The following is a 17,658-nucleotide window of genomic DNA, read 5'->3' as shown; positions in this document are numbered from 1 at the left end:
CACATCTTAGTGAGAGAAGGATATAACATTAAAACAGGATAATAAAATTACATGGATTTATAAGATATATAAAAAGAAAATGTGACAAGGGAGATGCCAAGCAGTGTCCAGGTGGCGACCACCATCACCATGGAGATCTGGGAGGAGGACAGACTGCACATGCACACAAGGGAGACTCACATCACACCATTCACACAAACAAGAAGAGAAAGGAGAAGACATCATTCAGAGAGAGGGAAAAGACACTTGAGAGAAGAGAACAGTTTGCAATACGCTATAATCTATACTCTATATGCTATACTCTATAATATATATGCTACTAGAAGAACCCCGCTACAATGTAGCGGTTTGGTTATCCACCCATCTAAATCTCCCTCCTCTTCATCCTGCCAGCTAACCGCCTTCCCCCTGCCCCTAAACCCCCCCCACTCCAACTCCCTCCCCCCAAATACTCAGAATCATCTGAAATGCAGAGAAAAGTGGTTTTTAGCCATTTTTAGAAAATGCATATTTTTCATAATTATGCATAATTATTATAATTATTTTAATTTTCTGCTATTTTTCTGGTCCTCTCTGGAACAATACCTACCACCTCCAAAAAAAAATTAGGATCATAAGTGCATTTTTGCAAAAATGCATATTTTGCATAATGCCAAAACATTTCTGTCCCAGAAATTTTTTTTTATATAGGTGAAAAAGCAAAGATGCTCAGAATCTCTACTACTACTACTACTTTTGGCTGCTCCCGTTAGGGGTCGCCACAGCGGATCATCCGTTTCCATTTCTTCCTGTCTTCTGCGTCTTCCTCTGTCACACCAGCCACCTGCATGTCTTCCCTCACCACATCCATAAACCTCCTCTTTGGCCTTCCTCTTCTCCTCTTCCCTGGCAGCTCCATATTCAGCATCCTTCTCCCAATATACTCAGCATCTCTCCTCCACACATGTCCAAGCCATCTCAATCTTGCCTCTCTTGCTTTGTCTCCAAACCGTCCAACCTGAGCGGTCCCTCTAATATAATCGTTCCTAATCCTGTCCTTCTTCGTTACTCCCAGTGAAAATCTTAGCATCTTCAACTCTGCCACCTCCAGCTCCGCCTCCTGTCTTTTCGTCAGTGCCACTGTCTCCAAACCATATAACATAGCTGGTCTCACAACCATCTTGTAAACTTTCCCTTTAACTCTTGCTGGTACCCTTCTGTCGCAAATCACTCCTGACACACTTCTCCACCCACTCCAACCTGCCTGCACTCTCTTTTTCACCTCTCTACTGCACTCCCCGTTACTTTGGACAGTTGACCCCAAGTATTTAAACTCAGATGTCTTTGTCACCTCCACTCCTTGCATCCTGACCATTCCACTGTCCTCTCTCTCATTCACGCATAGGTATTCCGTCTTGCTCCTACTGACTTTCATTCCTCTTCTCTCCAGTGCATACCTCCACCTCTCCAGGCTCTCCTCAACCTGCACCCTACTCTCACTACAGATCACAATGTCATCCGCGAACATCATCGTCCATGGAGACTCCTGCCTGATCTTGTCCGTCAACCTGTCCATCACCATTGCAAACAAGAAAGGGCTCAGAGCCGATCCTTGATGTAATCCCACCTCCACCTTGAACCCATCCGTCATTCCAACCGCACACCTCACCATTGTCACACTTCCCTCATACATGCTCAGAATCATCAGCCATTTTTAGAAAAATGCATATTTTGCATATTTATGCATAATTTTAATTTTCTGGGATTTTTCCCGTACTCTCTGGAACAATACCTACCACCTCCAAAAAGAATTAGGATCATAAATGCTTTAGTTTTCGGTCCCGCTATCTACACTAACTAACTAACTAACTAACTAACTAACTAACTAACACACACGCACACTAACACCACACACACACACATTACGGAAATATGGGAGTTGATAATCTATACTCTATATGCTATAATCTGTACTCTATAGTATGCTATATGCTATAATCTATACTCTATATGCTATATGCTATAATTTATACTCTATAAAATATACTCTATAATCTATACACTATAATCTAGTATAGTCGATATGCTATAATCTATACGTTCTAATCTATACGCTATAATCTGGTCGGCAGAACAGTGGTTGGTAAATTCATTGAAACAGAAACCGACCCGCCATGCAGTACAGGTTGTGAAGCAGGTCAAGTCAGTTTTACTTGTATAGCCCAATATCACAAATTACAAGTTTGTCTCAAGGGGCTTTACAGCAACACAAGCACTCAATGTAACGGCAGTGGCGTGTCGTGACTTTTCCACTAGGTGGGGCTGCTTTGAATCCAGCACGTCAGAATTATCATTTTTCTTGACACACAGCAGACATAAGAGTCTGGTCCAGTGCATAATTTGTAAACGAGGAGGTCCCGGAGCACTGAGAAGGTGCTGCTCTGGCAGGTTAGGGGTCAGAAAAAAAGTTAGGGAACGCATTTTAAAAATGCACAAAACGGTGCTTTTCATGATGCTGAAACAGCTACGCAATGGTCATGTGCTTTTCGACCAATAATTTTGTTGTTGCTTTTATTAAATAGACGGGCCTAGCCTAATCTGACATGACAACGAGGCAGTAGACACATGCACAGTAGCAAAATTTACCAAGTTAATGCCGAGCTCAAGAAACTTTCAAATGTTTTACAAAAAACATAAAACAACTTGCCAGCATACAATGCATATAGGCTATGGTGCTTGAATTACACAATTTGACCCGATACATTTATCGCCATCCCAAAACTATAAGGCTCAGTTAACAACACTGCTGAAAATAATTTTCAAAAAGTACCTTTTATTTATTTGTCCAAAACAGCCCACAAAACATCAATAGCGCCTTCAGCCTTCTCCTCCCTGCTTCTTACTTTACTCCTAGTGTCCTGTGCAGTTCTGTGTCCTTTAGTAATCCGTGACCTCACATATGGAATGGGGTTGAACAGGGTGAGCGGTGGTCCAGCAAGGCAAAGGAAGAGCAGCGTGGAGATGGTGGATGTGCGAAGAGATGACCTGTTGGCGGTGCAGAGTAGGTTCATCTGGGAAAAGTCCCTCTCACACTCTGCACTTGAGATGGGGACAGTGCTGACTGCTGCCAAGAGGTCTTTCAGTCCATCTGGGACAAATTTCCCACCATTGTCCCTATATTCTCTATATGCCCAAATGACATTCTGCGCATCATCGATTCTAAACTGCTGGCAGAGTCTTCCGACTTCATCTTTCCCAAACAGTGCTCCAGGGTCGTCCGACCAATACTGTGGGTGGAGGACTTTTAAATCATCAATTAACTCGTTGGGTCCTGTTTGGTATTTCCCTTGTGTTAGCATACCTTTCTCCAGATTCCTTGCCAGGCTTCCGAAAAACGCCCTCTGCTCCAACGTTCTATCACTCGTTCGCCCTGTCTGTAGGGGTACATCTTGAAAAAAGTTCTCTTCGATCGCCCTCTGGCTCGTTCTCCTCCTCTTTTTCCTCCTGCTCCTCGTGTTTGCTAGTAACAGGTGCTGCCACGCTTGTGCTAGCTAGCTGCTGCTGTGCTGTGCTGTGCCCTTCCCTGTTGGTCTTCCGAAATTACCCTGACTTTCTTAGGGTTCGGCTGACCTGCTGGTCTGAACAAACTAAACACATCTGACTGTCTTTTTGACATTTTTTAATCAATGGCTTTTGATAGAGTAGGCGGCTAGTTGATGTGAGTCTAATATGGCTCCTGTGACGTGGCGTGCACTGCGTGACCTGCGCGATTGACGTCTCTCTCTCTCTTTTTAAAAAAAACAGCCAATTTAAATTGCATCAAACGTAGACAAACAAGCGATTTACGAAAAACGTCAATGGGAAATAATAGAGTGACAGAAGAGATAACACTAAATATTAGAGAAAATGTTTTTACAGATTTTTATAGTGAGGAAGGAGGTGGTGGAGCCAATCAAATAGGTGCCAGTCCAAATCTGGGAGGTCCCGGGGCACGCTCTGGCTTGCTGCGGCACAAATTAAGCCCTGGTCTAGTCCCCTAGGATACATCATTTAATAATTTTTTTAAGAAACATACATAAATCTACTTCCAAACGTCCAATACATTTCAGAAATACAAATAAATAGCATATATTTAACAAACTTGTTTATTTTTCAGTTTGCCTGTCATTCTCTGACACTATATTTCATTTATGTAATGTAGGCTTGATAACATGCATTAATTCAATTAGACAATTAAATTAACATGATAGGCTATTAGTGTTTTTTTGCATTTGAAACAGTTATTCTATTTAAGCCACAACTAATCAAATTTCAAATTTCACAAAGCAATCAAATTTCCACCCATAGACATCATTCACAGCCATATAAATCTCATTAAATTAATAGTGCAAAGTTTCCAACAAATAGACGTGCATGTTGTGCACAGAAAGTGTTCCACATAAAATAAATAGAGAAAAAAACTAAACTAAACTATCGTAAAATAGGCCTACTGTAGCCTACTGTATAGTGATCGATAATCATTTGGAAGTCCCTGCATCACACTCTATCTCTCTGCTGCTCTCCCTTCTATCACTTTATCTCTCTGCTGCTCTCCCTTCTATCACTTTATCTCTCTGCTGCTCTCCCTTCTCTGACAGGATGTATTCTAACTGACTGAGAATTGATGCGGCAACAGTCTCGGCATTGGCAGTCTGTATGGGAGTAAAACTGTGAAAATGCTCCTGAAGCTGGTGTGATTTGACAGTGTAACATAGTACAAGCACTAACTGAGACTGTGTTGATATGTCAGTGGTTTCGTCGGCCTGAATGGCTAGAAAGTCTGCATTTTTAATCTCATCTACTATGTACTCACGCATGATCCCCAACATACAATCCAGCAGTTCATTCTGAATAATATTTGACGTACCTTTAAACACAGTTGCCATTTCCAAATGTTGTTTCAACACACTGTCCAATTCAGCAACAAAATTCACTAGTCCGATAAAAATCCCAGGGTTATCAGGGTCACTACTTTCATTGTGGCCACGTAATCCAAGTTCATCCACAAAATTTGACAGTCAATAATCCTCTAAAGTATAGCTCTATTCCTGTCCACCTCTTCATTGTGTTTAGCAACGCCGATCCTGTAGGTGTCGCTAAGTTGGCTAGCAATGTTAGATCTCCCAAACATGGCTAGTTTCATGGCCTTATCTATATGAGCCTTACTGTCTTTATGGTTTTTTTTTTGTTTGGAAAGATGCTTAAGATCGCTTACTCCAGTATCAGTCCAAGCCTTGTCCGATGTGGACATTGGAAAAAGTAAGCACGGAAAGCAAAACACAGCCTGCCACTTGTCACCTCCACAGAGCCGTGGTTTCCCTGCATACCAGTTGCTAGCAAAATTCCTGATGTATGATTTGCCACGATCACCAGAGGGCTGTCGAATGTGGAGGGTTCAGACTGATCAGGACCCAGCTGCTTCACAATAAGCTTGTCAGACAAACCTCTACATTCAGATGGTTTTTCAAACAGAGTCAACACTGCTAGGAGCAGGTTGTTCCTCTAGCACATCAGCCATTGTTACATTAGCCACTTTACTAACAGCTAGCTAACTCCCCGACTTCCTGCTCTACCACTAACAATTACTATGCATACAGTTTTACACAGCGCCATCTCCCAAATCGGGCCGATATTTCCGCCCATGAATCAGCTCTTTTCAGCGCGCGCTGTCAACCAATCCACTGTGCGATGGCGTGGCTGCATTTAAACTCGCGTGTCTTCCGTCAGACGGAGAAAAATGTGCCCTTCGGCACACAGACAAAGGTTGCAAGCAATGTTTTTTCATCAGTTATCACATTTTTCTATTAAAATACATGCTTTATATAAATATAACAATTGGATTTTATACACACATGGCATCACAATTTAAAAAATAACTTATTTATTACAATACTTATTTTCCAATTGGAACTGTAGGTAGGGTGGCACCCTAGCGCCCCTAGTAGACGACACGCCACTGCTTAAAGACAACTGATTGTAAACTAAGGCAAAAAGAGGAGCTCTAAGTTTGGATTTAAAGGACTCAACAGACTCTGATTGTCTGATGGCACCAGGCAGGTTATTCCACAAGAACGGAGCCCGATAGGAAAAGGCCCTGCCACCAGCTGCCTTCTTTTTAACTTTGGGTACACACATGAGCCCTGTATTTTGAGAGCGAAGAGCTCGAGATGGAATGTATGGTTTAAGGAGATCAACCGGGTAAGATGGGGCAAGCCCATTTAGGATTGTATAAGTCAGCAGAAGCACCTTGTATTCTGATCTAACATGGATAGGAAGCCAATGAAGGGAGGCAAGAGTTGGTGTAATATGGTCAAATTTCCTAGATTTAGTTAGGACTCTAGCAGCAGCATTCTGAACCATCTGAAGACTTTTAGTACTAGCATGTGGCAGACCTGAGAACAGAACATTACAGTAATCAAGTCTGGATGAAACAAATGCATGTATTAGAGTCTCTGCGTCAGCCATGGAGAGAAAAGACCGAATTTTAGCTATGTTACGTAAGTGAAAAAAGGCAGTCTTGGTGATTTCTTTAATGTGCTTATCAAAGGAAAGGCTGGGATCAAACGTAACACCAAGATTTTTGGCTGCCACACTTTGTGAAACCACAGAGTTGTCGATTGTTATCGTTACTTGATCATATTGGTGTCTGTGTCTAGCAGGGCCAATGACCAGCATCTCGGTTTTTATCGGAATTCAAAAGCAGAAAGTTAAGTGACATCCAGTTTTTCACAGTAGCCAAGCAGGCCTCTAAGTTAGTGATTTGAGTATGATCATCAGGCCTTATAGGCACATACAGCTGAGTATCATCAGCATAGCAATGGAAATTTATTCCTTAACTGCGTATACTATGGCCAAGAGGTGAAATATAAAGAGAGATAAGTAGAGGGCCAAGAACTGAGACCTGAGGCACACCATATTTAACATCAGAGAATTGTGATGTAATATTACTATAGCAAACACAGTCTGCTCTCACAGATAAGTAGGACTTGAGCCAAGAGAGAGGTAAGCCAGAGACACCAAAAATACAATTTAATCTGACTAATAGTATACAGTGATCAATGGTGTCAAAGGCTGCAATGAGGTCCAGTAGTAGAAACACAGAAGTGGTATCAGAGTCCATAGCCAGTAAAAGATCGTTCACCACTCTCGTCAGAGCAGTTTCAATGGAGTGACAGGGCCTGAAAGCCGATTGAAAAGGTTCATATAGATGGTTTTCTTTTATATGGATCAAAAGTTGTTGATATACAACTCTCTCTAGTACTTTAAGGGGTCAAGTAAGCAAGTAGTTGGTTTAGAAGCTGACATGAGCTTAGTCAAAGTATCAAGAGAGATAGTCTCAAAAGCTGTAATAACTGGGACTGTAGATATGAATTTGGTAAGACAGGATCTGCAGGAGTAGCTGGAGTTGAAGTAATTTTGTTTAAGATCTCATCAACCTTATTGCAGAAAAAATCTAGAAATTCATGGCCTGTGAATGCTGAGCAGCTAATAGACAGCTGCTTTTTAGTACATTTAGATACAGTGTCAAAGATAAATCTGGGTTTATGTTCATTAATATTGATTAAGTGAGAGAGGTACGCTGTTTTTGCAGCAGATAAAGCACGCTTGTATTTCAATAAACACTCGTGCCACGATAGGTAAAAAACTTCCAATTTTGATTTTCGCCATTTACGTTCCAGTCTCCTGCAGGTCCGCTTAAGAGCACGTGTCTCATCATTAAACCAGAGTGTAGGCCTCTTTAGTCGCCTAGCTCTGGTAGTGAGAAGTGCAACTGAATCGAGGAGACTAGAGAGGGCCACATTTAAGTCACTAGTGAAATTTTCAACAGAGTCAGTTACCACAGTGAAAGGAGCCAAGACTTCAGGCAGCTGCTGGCCAAATGCAGCTACAGTGGAGGGACCAATATGGCGAGTGGCAATTACATCTGTGCTGACATTAACTGGACAGGCCAATAATGCTTCAAATGTGATGAGAAAATGATCAGACACAGCAGATGTGGTTGGTAAGACATTCAGATCAGAAACAGCTATCCCTTTAGATAAAACCAAATCAAGGGTGTTACCACTGCAATGAGTCGACTCTTGAACAAACTGAGCGAACCCAAAAGTATCAACTAGTGCCAGAAAGGCTTTACTTAGAGGATCAGCAGCCTTATTCAGATGAATATTGAAATCACCTAGAATTAGAATCTCATTAGAGAGAGTAACAAGGTCTGAGACAAAGTCTCCAAGTTCTTCAAGAAATAACGAGTAACAGCCAGGACGCCAATAGAGTATCACAATTTGGACTGAGCCGAGTCTATTCATGGCTGAGGGAGATGGACCAAGAATGAGAGACTCAAAAGACTGGAATTTAGATCCAAGTCCGGAAGTCAGATTGAAAATAGATTTATATATTAAGGCAACACCCCCACTTTGTTTATTTGCCCGAGCTACATGGGCATAAGTATAGTCAGGTGGGAAAGCTTCATTTAAGGGAAGGAAAACATTTGGTTTCAGCCATGTTTCACATAACCCAATCATATCAAAACTATGTTCAAGAATCAGATCATTTATTAGTAAGGCTTTGGTAGACAGTGATCTGATATTTATGACACCAAATTTAAGCGTCTTGTGGAAGTGATCAGTAGTAGGCAGAGCTTTAGAGCTACCAACAGGGGAAAGATTAATTGGAATTAGACACCTTGTTGAGAGTTTTGGCCACCAACGCTTTGGACGATATGTGGTAACATTCTTGATAACGTTAGCTGTTTGGTTCTGTAGATTATTAGGTACTTTGTCACACATCTCACCACTACAAGTGGTAGGAATAATTACTAGATTGTTGTGATTCACACATTTAGGGGAGGAGAGCTTGGGAGCAATACAGCAGGGCAGGGAGACAGTCTCAATGTTATAGACCAAGTTATCAGGCTGATAATCTACACTATGAGAAATTCCCTGACTAATCATATTAATTAAACTACTTGACTCCACGTCCGCACTAGATTTAAACCTAGCAGGCTCTCTAATCACCTGCAACCTGCTGAAGGTTAAGTCCCTAGTGTCAAACTAAACGTAGACAGCTATCTATATTGCTAGACAAAAGAGCGGCGCCGTCCCCAGTAGGGTGAATGCCGTCCGCTTTCAGCAGGTTAGGGCGGCCCCAGAAAGAAGGCCAGTTATCAACGAAGCCAAATCCCTGCTCATTACAGTAACGAGCCAGCCAGCGGTTCATTGAGGTGAGCCTACTGTACGTCTCATTACCCTACCATCATTAGTCTATGATATTCCGTTTCATTTCATGTGCTCAGGTGTATGGAATGAAATAACAAATAAATGTTCCTGATTCTTGAAATGTTCCTGATACCTGAAATGTTCCTGATTCCTGTGCATTTCTTGTTCATCTTAACCTGAAAGGCTTTTTTTTCCTAAGAAGTGATAACATGATTATCACACGAGGAAGTAAACTTTTTCGAGATCCATCCATCTCATTCAGATCTTGCCTGATTTAGTCTTATCAACAAGTAATCTATCAAATTCCTGCTGTTACCCATAATTCCTTCCCTGTTTTAAGTGTTATTTCACTGGAATCTAACCTTACTCTTTCTTTTATGTCTTCTTTTTTCTCTTTCTTTCTGCTTTCAGATGGTCCTCTCAAGTTGTTCTGTAGGTTCACCTCCACATCTTTCTTCTTTGTTAATTTATGAAGTGGTTAGCAATGCTGACTGAACCTGATGCTGCAGCAGTCTGTCATACTGAATTACAGTGGTCATTTCATTATTGTATATCGGTTCTTACTGTTAAATTCTCTGTTTGCTTTGCTGTGTTGTGGTGGAACGCCTCCTGCTGGTAGTCGCTTGTAAATTGTGTTGTAGGAAATAACAGTCGAAATTACTGTAAAAAATACAGTAAATGAAGAGAATAAGTGCTGTAATTCAGTATGATAGACTGCTGTAGCATCATGGTAGCTTTGTGTGAACTGCGGAGGAGGATTCTGGGTTTGTCCTCCATTAATTGCATTGACATGATGCTGTGTGTGCAGTATGAATAAAATGATGGCTGACTGTGAAAATTAAACCTACACATGGACTACATGAATGCTGAAGATAAAATAGAGATAGACATCAAAACAGACATGCCATCTGAACTTAACCCACAAATGGTCTGTAAATTTGACTGACTGATTTGGGGCATTGTCCAGATAATTTTTACTTTGAATTTCCTATTTCTCACATCACTATACTAGTGACAGCTGGTGCTGCCTGCACTCTGGTCTCTCACGTGATTCTCGTGTAGCTCTCTAACATGCGTGGAGGATGACTCAATCATGTACACTGATATTAGCAAGAAGGTCAAATGAGTGAGGGTTGGTGCAGCTGGTCTCCAGGGGAACCGCTGTGAGTGAAGAAACCATAAATAAAGTCTTCTGGATGGCTTTTACGACACAATGTAGTCTCAAATTGTTTGGGCCGAGCCTGTCTGTCTGTCCTTGTGTCTGTCTGCTGGCCAGTTGATCCCTCTGTGAACCAATGCAACCATCTGTCTGTTGGTCGGCTGGTCTGTGTGTCTGTCTGTGTGTCTATCTTAACTGTCTGTCTGCCTCTCTCTGTCGATCTGGATCTGTATGTGTGTGTGTGTGTGTGTGTGTGTGTGTGTGTGTGTGTGTGTGTGTGTGGTCCAGCGGTGAAGATCAAGAAGCCCATCCAGACTAAGTTCAGGATGCCGGTGTTTAACTGGGTCGCCCTGAAGCCGAGTCAGATCAATGGAACTGTTTTCAATGACATCGATGATGAGAGGATCTTACAGGCATGTATACACACACACACACACACACACACACACACACACACACACACACACACACACACACACACACACACAAAACCACCAAGACACAACAACTCACACACACAAAACCACAGAGACACAGCAACAACACACACACACACACACACACACACACAAAACCACAGACACACAACAACAACAACAACAACAACAACACACACACACACACACATATACACACGCACACCCACTAAACCACATGGACACACACAACAACACACACACACACTCGCACACAAAACCACCGAGACACAACAAAAACAACTCATGCACACAAAACCACATAGATACAACATACACACTACTACTACTATTACCTTCTGCTGCTCCCGTTAGGGGGCGCCACAGCAGATCATCTGTTTCCATCTCTTCCTGTCCTCTGCGTCTTCCTCTGTCACACCAGCCACCTGCATGTCCTCCCTCACCACATCCATAAACCTCCTCTTTGGCCTTCCTCTTCTCCTCTTCCCTGGCAGCTCCATATTCAGCATCCTTCTCCCAATATACCCAGCATCTCTCCTCCACACATGTCCAAACCATCTCAACCTTGTCTCTCTTGCTTTGTCTCCAAACCGTCCAACCTGAGCTGTCCCTCTAATATACTCCTTCCTAATCCTGTCCTCCTTCATCACTCCCAGCTAAAATCTTAGCATCTTCACCTCTGCCACCTCCAGCTCCACCTCCTGTCTTCTCATCAGTGCCACTGTCTCCAAACCATACAACATAGCTGGTCTCACAACCGTCTTGTAAACCTTCCCTTTAACTCTTGCTGGTACCCTTCTGTCACAAATCACTCCTGACACTCTTCTCCACCCACTCCACCCTGCCTGCACTCTCTTCTTCACCTCTCTCGGGCACTCCTCGTTACTTTGGACAGTTGACCCCAACTATTTAAACCCATACACCTTCGTCACCTCCACTCCTTGCGTCCTCACCATTCCACTGTCCTCCCTCTCATTCACTCATAGGTATTCTGTCTTGTTCCTACTGACTTTCATTCCTCTTCTCTCCAGTGCATACCTCTACCTCTCCAGGCTCTCCTCAACCTGCACCCTACTCTCACTACACATCACAATGTCATCCATGAACATCATCGTCCATGGAGACTCCTGCCTGATCTTGTCCGTCAACCTGTCCATCACCATTGCAAACAAGAAAGAGCTCAGAGCCGATCCTTGATGTAATCCCACCTCCACCTTGAACCCATCTGTCACTCCAACCACACACCTCACCACTGTCACACTGCCCTCATACATATCCTGCACCACTCCTACATACTTCTCTGCAACTCCTGACTTCCTCATACAATACCACACCTCCTCTCTCGGCACCCTGTCGTATGCTTTCTCTAAATCCACAAAGACACAATGTACCTCCTTCTGGCCTCCTCTATACTTCTCCATCAACATTCTCAAAGCAAACATCACATCTGTGGTGCTCTTTCGTGGCATGAAACCATACTGCTGCTCGCTGATCATCACCTCTCCTCTTAACCTAGCTTCTATTACTCTTTCCCATATCTTCATGCTGTGGCTGATCAACTTTATACCTCTGTAGATGCTACAGTTCTGCACATCGCCCTTGTTCTTGAAAAGCGGTACCAGTATGCGTCTTCTCCACTCCTCAGGCATCCTCTCACTTTCCAAGATTGTGTTAAACAATCTAGTTAGAAACCCCACTGCCATCTCTCCTAAACATCTCCATGCCTCCACAGGTATGTCATCAGGACCAACTGCCTTTCCCCTCTTCATCCTCTTCATAGCTGCCCTCACTTCCTCCTTGCTAATCCACTGAACTTCCTGATTCACTATCCCCACATCATCCAACCTTCTCTCTGTCATTTTCTTCATTCATCCAATGTCCAAGTCCTTTTGGTCTGGTCAGACAGTGTGTCCGAGTCATTTTGGTCTGGTCAGAGAGTGTGTCCAAGTCATTTTGGTCTGGTCAGAGTGTGTCCAAGTCCTTTTGGTCTGGTCAGAGAGTGTGTCCGAGTCATTTTGGTCTGGTCAGAGTGTGTCCAAGTCATTTCGGTCTGGTCAGAGAGTGTGTCCAAGTCTTGGAATTTACATTTAATTTTTGTGAAGAATTTGTTCTTAAGTCTTCGTATGTGCTACATTGTAGCAGGAAGTGTTGCTCTGTCTCCACCTGTCTCTCTGGACAGAGCTGACACAGCCTGTCTTCTCTAGGCAGCAGGTCTGCCTGTGTCGGCCAGTCTCTATGGCCAAGCTGTGATCACTGAGTCTGTACATAGTGTCTTTCTCAGTTTCTGATCGGTCACGGTGGTCAGTAGTCTGCCATCGTGTACCGTCTGTTTAGAGCCACATAACACTGAAGTTTGCTTTGGGTTTTTGTGATAGACGTCCAGTGGTTAATGTAATTTTCTTTTTCTTTAGCTATAATTTGTTTGGGTCAGATTGTGTGAAAGTTGTGCTGATGACTTGTGCTGTTGGCTGAGCTGAGCCTCAGGACCAGCTGGCTGAGGGGACTCCTCTCTTTGTTCTCCTCTTGGTAACTGAGAGCTTTGTGATGGTAGAAGTTGGGGTTACTTGCTTTTAGGTGTTGGCAGAATGTGATTGCTCTTTTCTGCATTGTTTTTAACAGGGGAAACTGGCCCGGTTCTGCTCGGCATCCATTGTTGGGCGTGTTCTTGTGTACTCTGAGAATGCTCTGGCAAATCTCGGTGTGCAGGGTTTCGATTGGGTGTTTGTCCCATTTTTCAGTCTTGATTTACAAGAGGACCCCACACTTCACTACCATATAGTAACATTGGCTCAGTTATGGATTTGAATATTTTGAGCCATGTTCTAACAGGTACGTCTATGTTTGAAGACTTTTTTATAGTATAGAAAGCCCTTCTTCCCTTGTCTCTGAGATCATTAATAGTGAGATTGAAATTTCCTGTAGAGGTAATTATTAGCCCCAAATATGTGTAGCTGTGTGTGTGTTCTATGTCAGTGGAGCCTAGTAAGAACCTATTTGGGTTTCCCTGACACCTGGGTCGTTTCTGGAAGACCATAATTCTAGATGTTTTCAGATTAACTGTCAGAGCCCAGGTCTGACAGAAGTTTTGCAGATGATCCAGTTGCTGTTGTAATGCCTCTTTAGATGGAGCTGATAATATTAGATCATCTGCAAAAAGTAGGCATTTAATTTCTGTGTCAGAGAGGGTGAGACCAGGGATATCTGATTGTTCTAGAGATGTTGCCAGATTTTGTTTCTTTCTGTCTCTTTCTCTCTGTCTCTCTGTTTCTCTCTGTTTCTCTATGTCTCTCTCCGTCTCTGTCTGTCTGTCTCTCTCTGTCTCTCTGCCTCTGCCTCTTTCTCTCTCTGTCTTTGTCTCTCTGTCTCTGTCTCTGTCTCTGTCTCTCTCTCTCTCTCTCTCTCTCTCTCTCTCTCTCTCTCTCTCTCTCTCGCTCTATGTCAATTCAATTCAGTTCAATTGAAAGGGCTTTATTGGCATGATAGTTTTACAACAGTGTTGCCAAAGCAGTGCAGTGCAGTGTGGACAATACACAATAACACTAATAATGAACATCAACACAACATTGTAACCATCAATAAAGAAACAATAAAACAGCCATAACAATAAAGAAACAGAAGGAGATCAAAAGGTGGAGCATGGGTTGTGAGGAGACTACTGCTGTCATGTGTTGTGCTGCTTGTCTCTCAGGCTGGGATGTGAAGTGACGTATCCTGCTGCATCTATGTGTGTGACATGACCTGACATATCCTGCTGCATCTGTGTGTAACATGACCTGACATATCTTACTACATCTATGTGTGTGACATGACCTGACATATCCTGCTGCATCTATGTGTGTGACATGACCTGACATATCCTGCTGCATCTGTGTGTAACATGACCTGACATATCCTGCTGCATCTGTGTGTAACATGACCTGACATATCTTACTACATCTATGTGTGTGACATGACCTGACATATCTTACTACATCTATGTGTGTGACATGACCTGACATATCTTACTACATCTATGTGTGGGACATGACCTGACATATCCTGCTGCATCTATGTGTGTAACATGACCTGACATATCTTACTACATCTATGTGTGTGACATGACCTGACATATCCTGCTGCATCTATGTGTGTAACATGACCTGACATATCTTACTACATCTATGTGTGTGACATGACCTGACATATCTTACTACATCTATGTGTGTGACATGACCTGACATATCCTGCTGCATCTATGTGTGGGACATGACCTGACATATTCTGCTGCATCTATGGCGCTGACACTGTTTCCCCCAAGTACATGTTGCATTTTGGTCTGGTCAGAGTGTGTCCAAGTGTTGGAATTTACATTTAATTTTTGTGAAGAATTTAGTTCTTAAGTATTCATGTGTGCTACATTGTAGCAGGAAGTGTTGCTGTGTCTCCACCTGTCTCTCTGGACAGAGCTGACACAGGCAGGTCTGCCTGTGTCGGCCAGTCTCTATGGCCAAGCTGTGATCACTGAGTCTGTCTCCCTGTCTCTCTGTCTCTCTGTCTCTCTCTCTCTCAATCAATCAATCAATCAATCAATCAATCAATCAATCAATCAATCAATCAATCAATCAATCAATCAATCAATCAATCAATCAATCAATCAATCAAGTCTCTCTCTCTCTCTCTCTCTCTCTCTCTCTCTCTCTCTCTCAATCAATCAATCAAGTCTCGCTCTCTCAATTCAATTCAATTCACTTCAATTCAATTCAATTCAGTGATGCTTTATTGACATGACTGCATTAATTACAATGTTGCCAAAGCAGAACAGGTCAACAGAGAACTAAACACAAAAAAGAAAAGAAAAAGGAATACATAGAACTGATAGAAACATAGAACAGCACTTGAACAGTAACTGACAGTGTTTTGGTCACTCACTGACCCTTAGGCTATGGCATTCTGACACATATTGTGCCACAAGGTGTGACCTTTGGGGCCTCTGGGTGGTGTGGTGGTCAATACAGATGAACTGGCCATTTGCATTCAAGTATCTTGGGGTCTTGTTCACAAGTGAGGGTAGGGTGGAGCAGGAGATTGACAGGTGGATTGGTGCAGCATCAGCAATAATTTGGACATTGTACCGGACCGTTGTGGTGAAGAGGGAGCTGAGCCGGAAGGCAAAGCTCTCAATTTACCAGCCAATCGTCGTTCCAGCCCTCACCTATCACTGCAAAAAACATGAGCTTAGATATAAGAAATAAACACTGAATTTGAGGGGAAAAGTACTTAATACTAGTGAAATATCTGTCCATGCAGCAAGATCATTTTACTTGACAATAAATCTGAAAATAACTTGGTTCCAGGCTAGAAATAGTAGGCTTGGATGAGTGTTCAGAGGCTTGAAATAAGAAGAAAATGCTGGGTTTTAGATCAAATTACTTAAGATCAGACATGTTACAGCACAGTAATAAGTGAAATACACTGGATATTAGCAAATAATTCTTAACTCAATTTTTTTGCATTCTTAATTTTAGCACACTGAAAAAAGAACAAGAAATCAAACCACTAATTTAAGTGGGAACTACTTAATACTAGTGGAGTATGATTATTCCGTTACTTGAAACAAGTTGGCTCATTTTGAAATATGTAGGCCCAAACTTAAAACTAGTCCTTAATCCCAGAGCATACATTTTAAAACAGGAAACTTGATTTTACTGAAATCACAACCAGCACAAGTGAGATTTCTGTCAACATGTGTTGACAACTCTGTTTTGAACAGTCTTTGTGCAAACTACGTAAAAAACAAAACAAAACAGGCTATTCAGTGACCTGCATTAGACTGTGGGCAACCTACAGTCTACTCTGACCCCATCCAATGTCACAGAAAAGGCATTCACAACACTTTTTTAAAAGCGGGAGAGAGAGAGCAAGAGAAAGAGAGATGACATTTGACCGTTGACGGTTATATACTGCCTGAACATCAGAGAAAAATATCTGAATGAAATAAAACTATGGCCAATAAAGGAATTAAACTGGATGCCTTAGCTATCCAAGTCAGGTACACAGCAAATGGATTGTAATATTTTTTTGATAGCTCTTGCTTTTCAAAGCTGGGATCACTTTTCCAAGTTTGAGCAGTGAAAATCAAAGTGTACTTTCATTTCGTGATAGGTGAAGCATGTTGGGCCATTGAATAAAAATGTGTATATACATATATATATATATATATATAAAGCCTTGTGTCATTCTTAAATCAAGCAATTGAACTTGAGTTTGTGTCACTGAATCTTGAAACAAGTTTTTTTGTGTGAAAGAGAATGGTACAAATTGCTACTCGAGCTAATGTAGCTTGTTTTAACAATAAATTGGGCCGCTCTGATGGTCGAGCGGAATAACCCGCCGTTCTTGCCACCCGCTCGTCACGTGGCTGGGAGTTTCGTATCCCAGACTCCCCGTAACCAGTCACGGCCAGAGCGTCCACAGGATAAGGCATTCATTAGGCCACCCTTACCCGAGGGATAGTGGGTGTAGATCGGTGTAGTGTTCGGGGACTCGTCGTTCTCCAGCGACCCCTCTGGCCCACCCGGGCACCTGCAGCCAAGCAGCCGAAAGCATTCTGCCTACGTCTCCTTCATGGCCTGAAGGTGATGCAATCCATGCGAGGCTTCAGCGTGTAAAATGGCGAGAGCAGCCGACACGAGTTTGAAGGAAGCTCGTGTACGACTATCTCCTTCCTGTGGAAACGTGAGCCAGGGGAGTTATTGGTCAAGAGTTCCAGCCATATGCCATTTGGTTAATCGGGTGGGATAAGGGGAAAAACTAGAAATAAATTTATTAAAAAAAATAAATTAGTCAGTGC

The 17,658-nt window shown here is 42.5% G+C and overlaps 1 protein-coding gene across 2 annotated transcripts in view; it reads left to right on the top strand.

Annotated features, from left to right (window-relative positions):
* LOC130131332 (formin-like protein 2) overlaps positions 1-17,658 on the top strand; it is a 214,405-nt gene that overhangs the window by 124,055 nt on the left and 72,692 nt on the right. Inside the window, exons 17-18 of one of the 2 annotated variants that reach the window (XM_056300986.1) lie at positions 9,645-9,665; positions 10,681-10,805. In XM_056300986.1, the coding sequence (XP_056156961.1) occupies positions 9,645-9,665; positions 10,681-10,805 (146 nt within the window). The remainder of the gene's footprint in view (positions 1-9,644; positions 9,666-10,680; positions 10,806-17,658) is intronic. The other variant, XM_056300987.1, reaches the window with a different exon arrangement.

This window comes from Lampris incognitus, chromosome 21 (genome assembly GCF_029633865.1).
Source record: "Lampris incognitus isolate fLamInc1 chromosome 21, fLamInc1.hap2, whole genome shotgun sequence".
NCBI lineage: Eukaryota > Metazoa > Chordata > Actinopteri > Lampriformes > Lampridae > Lampris > Lampris incognitus.
Note: the sequence above shows the minus strand (reverse complement) of the source record. Positions and strands in the feature narration are given on the sequence as shown.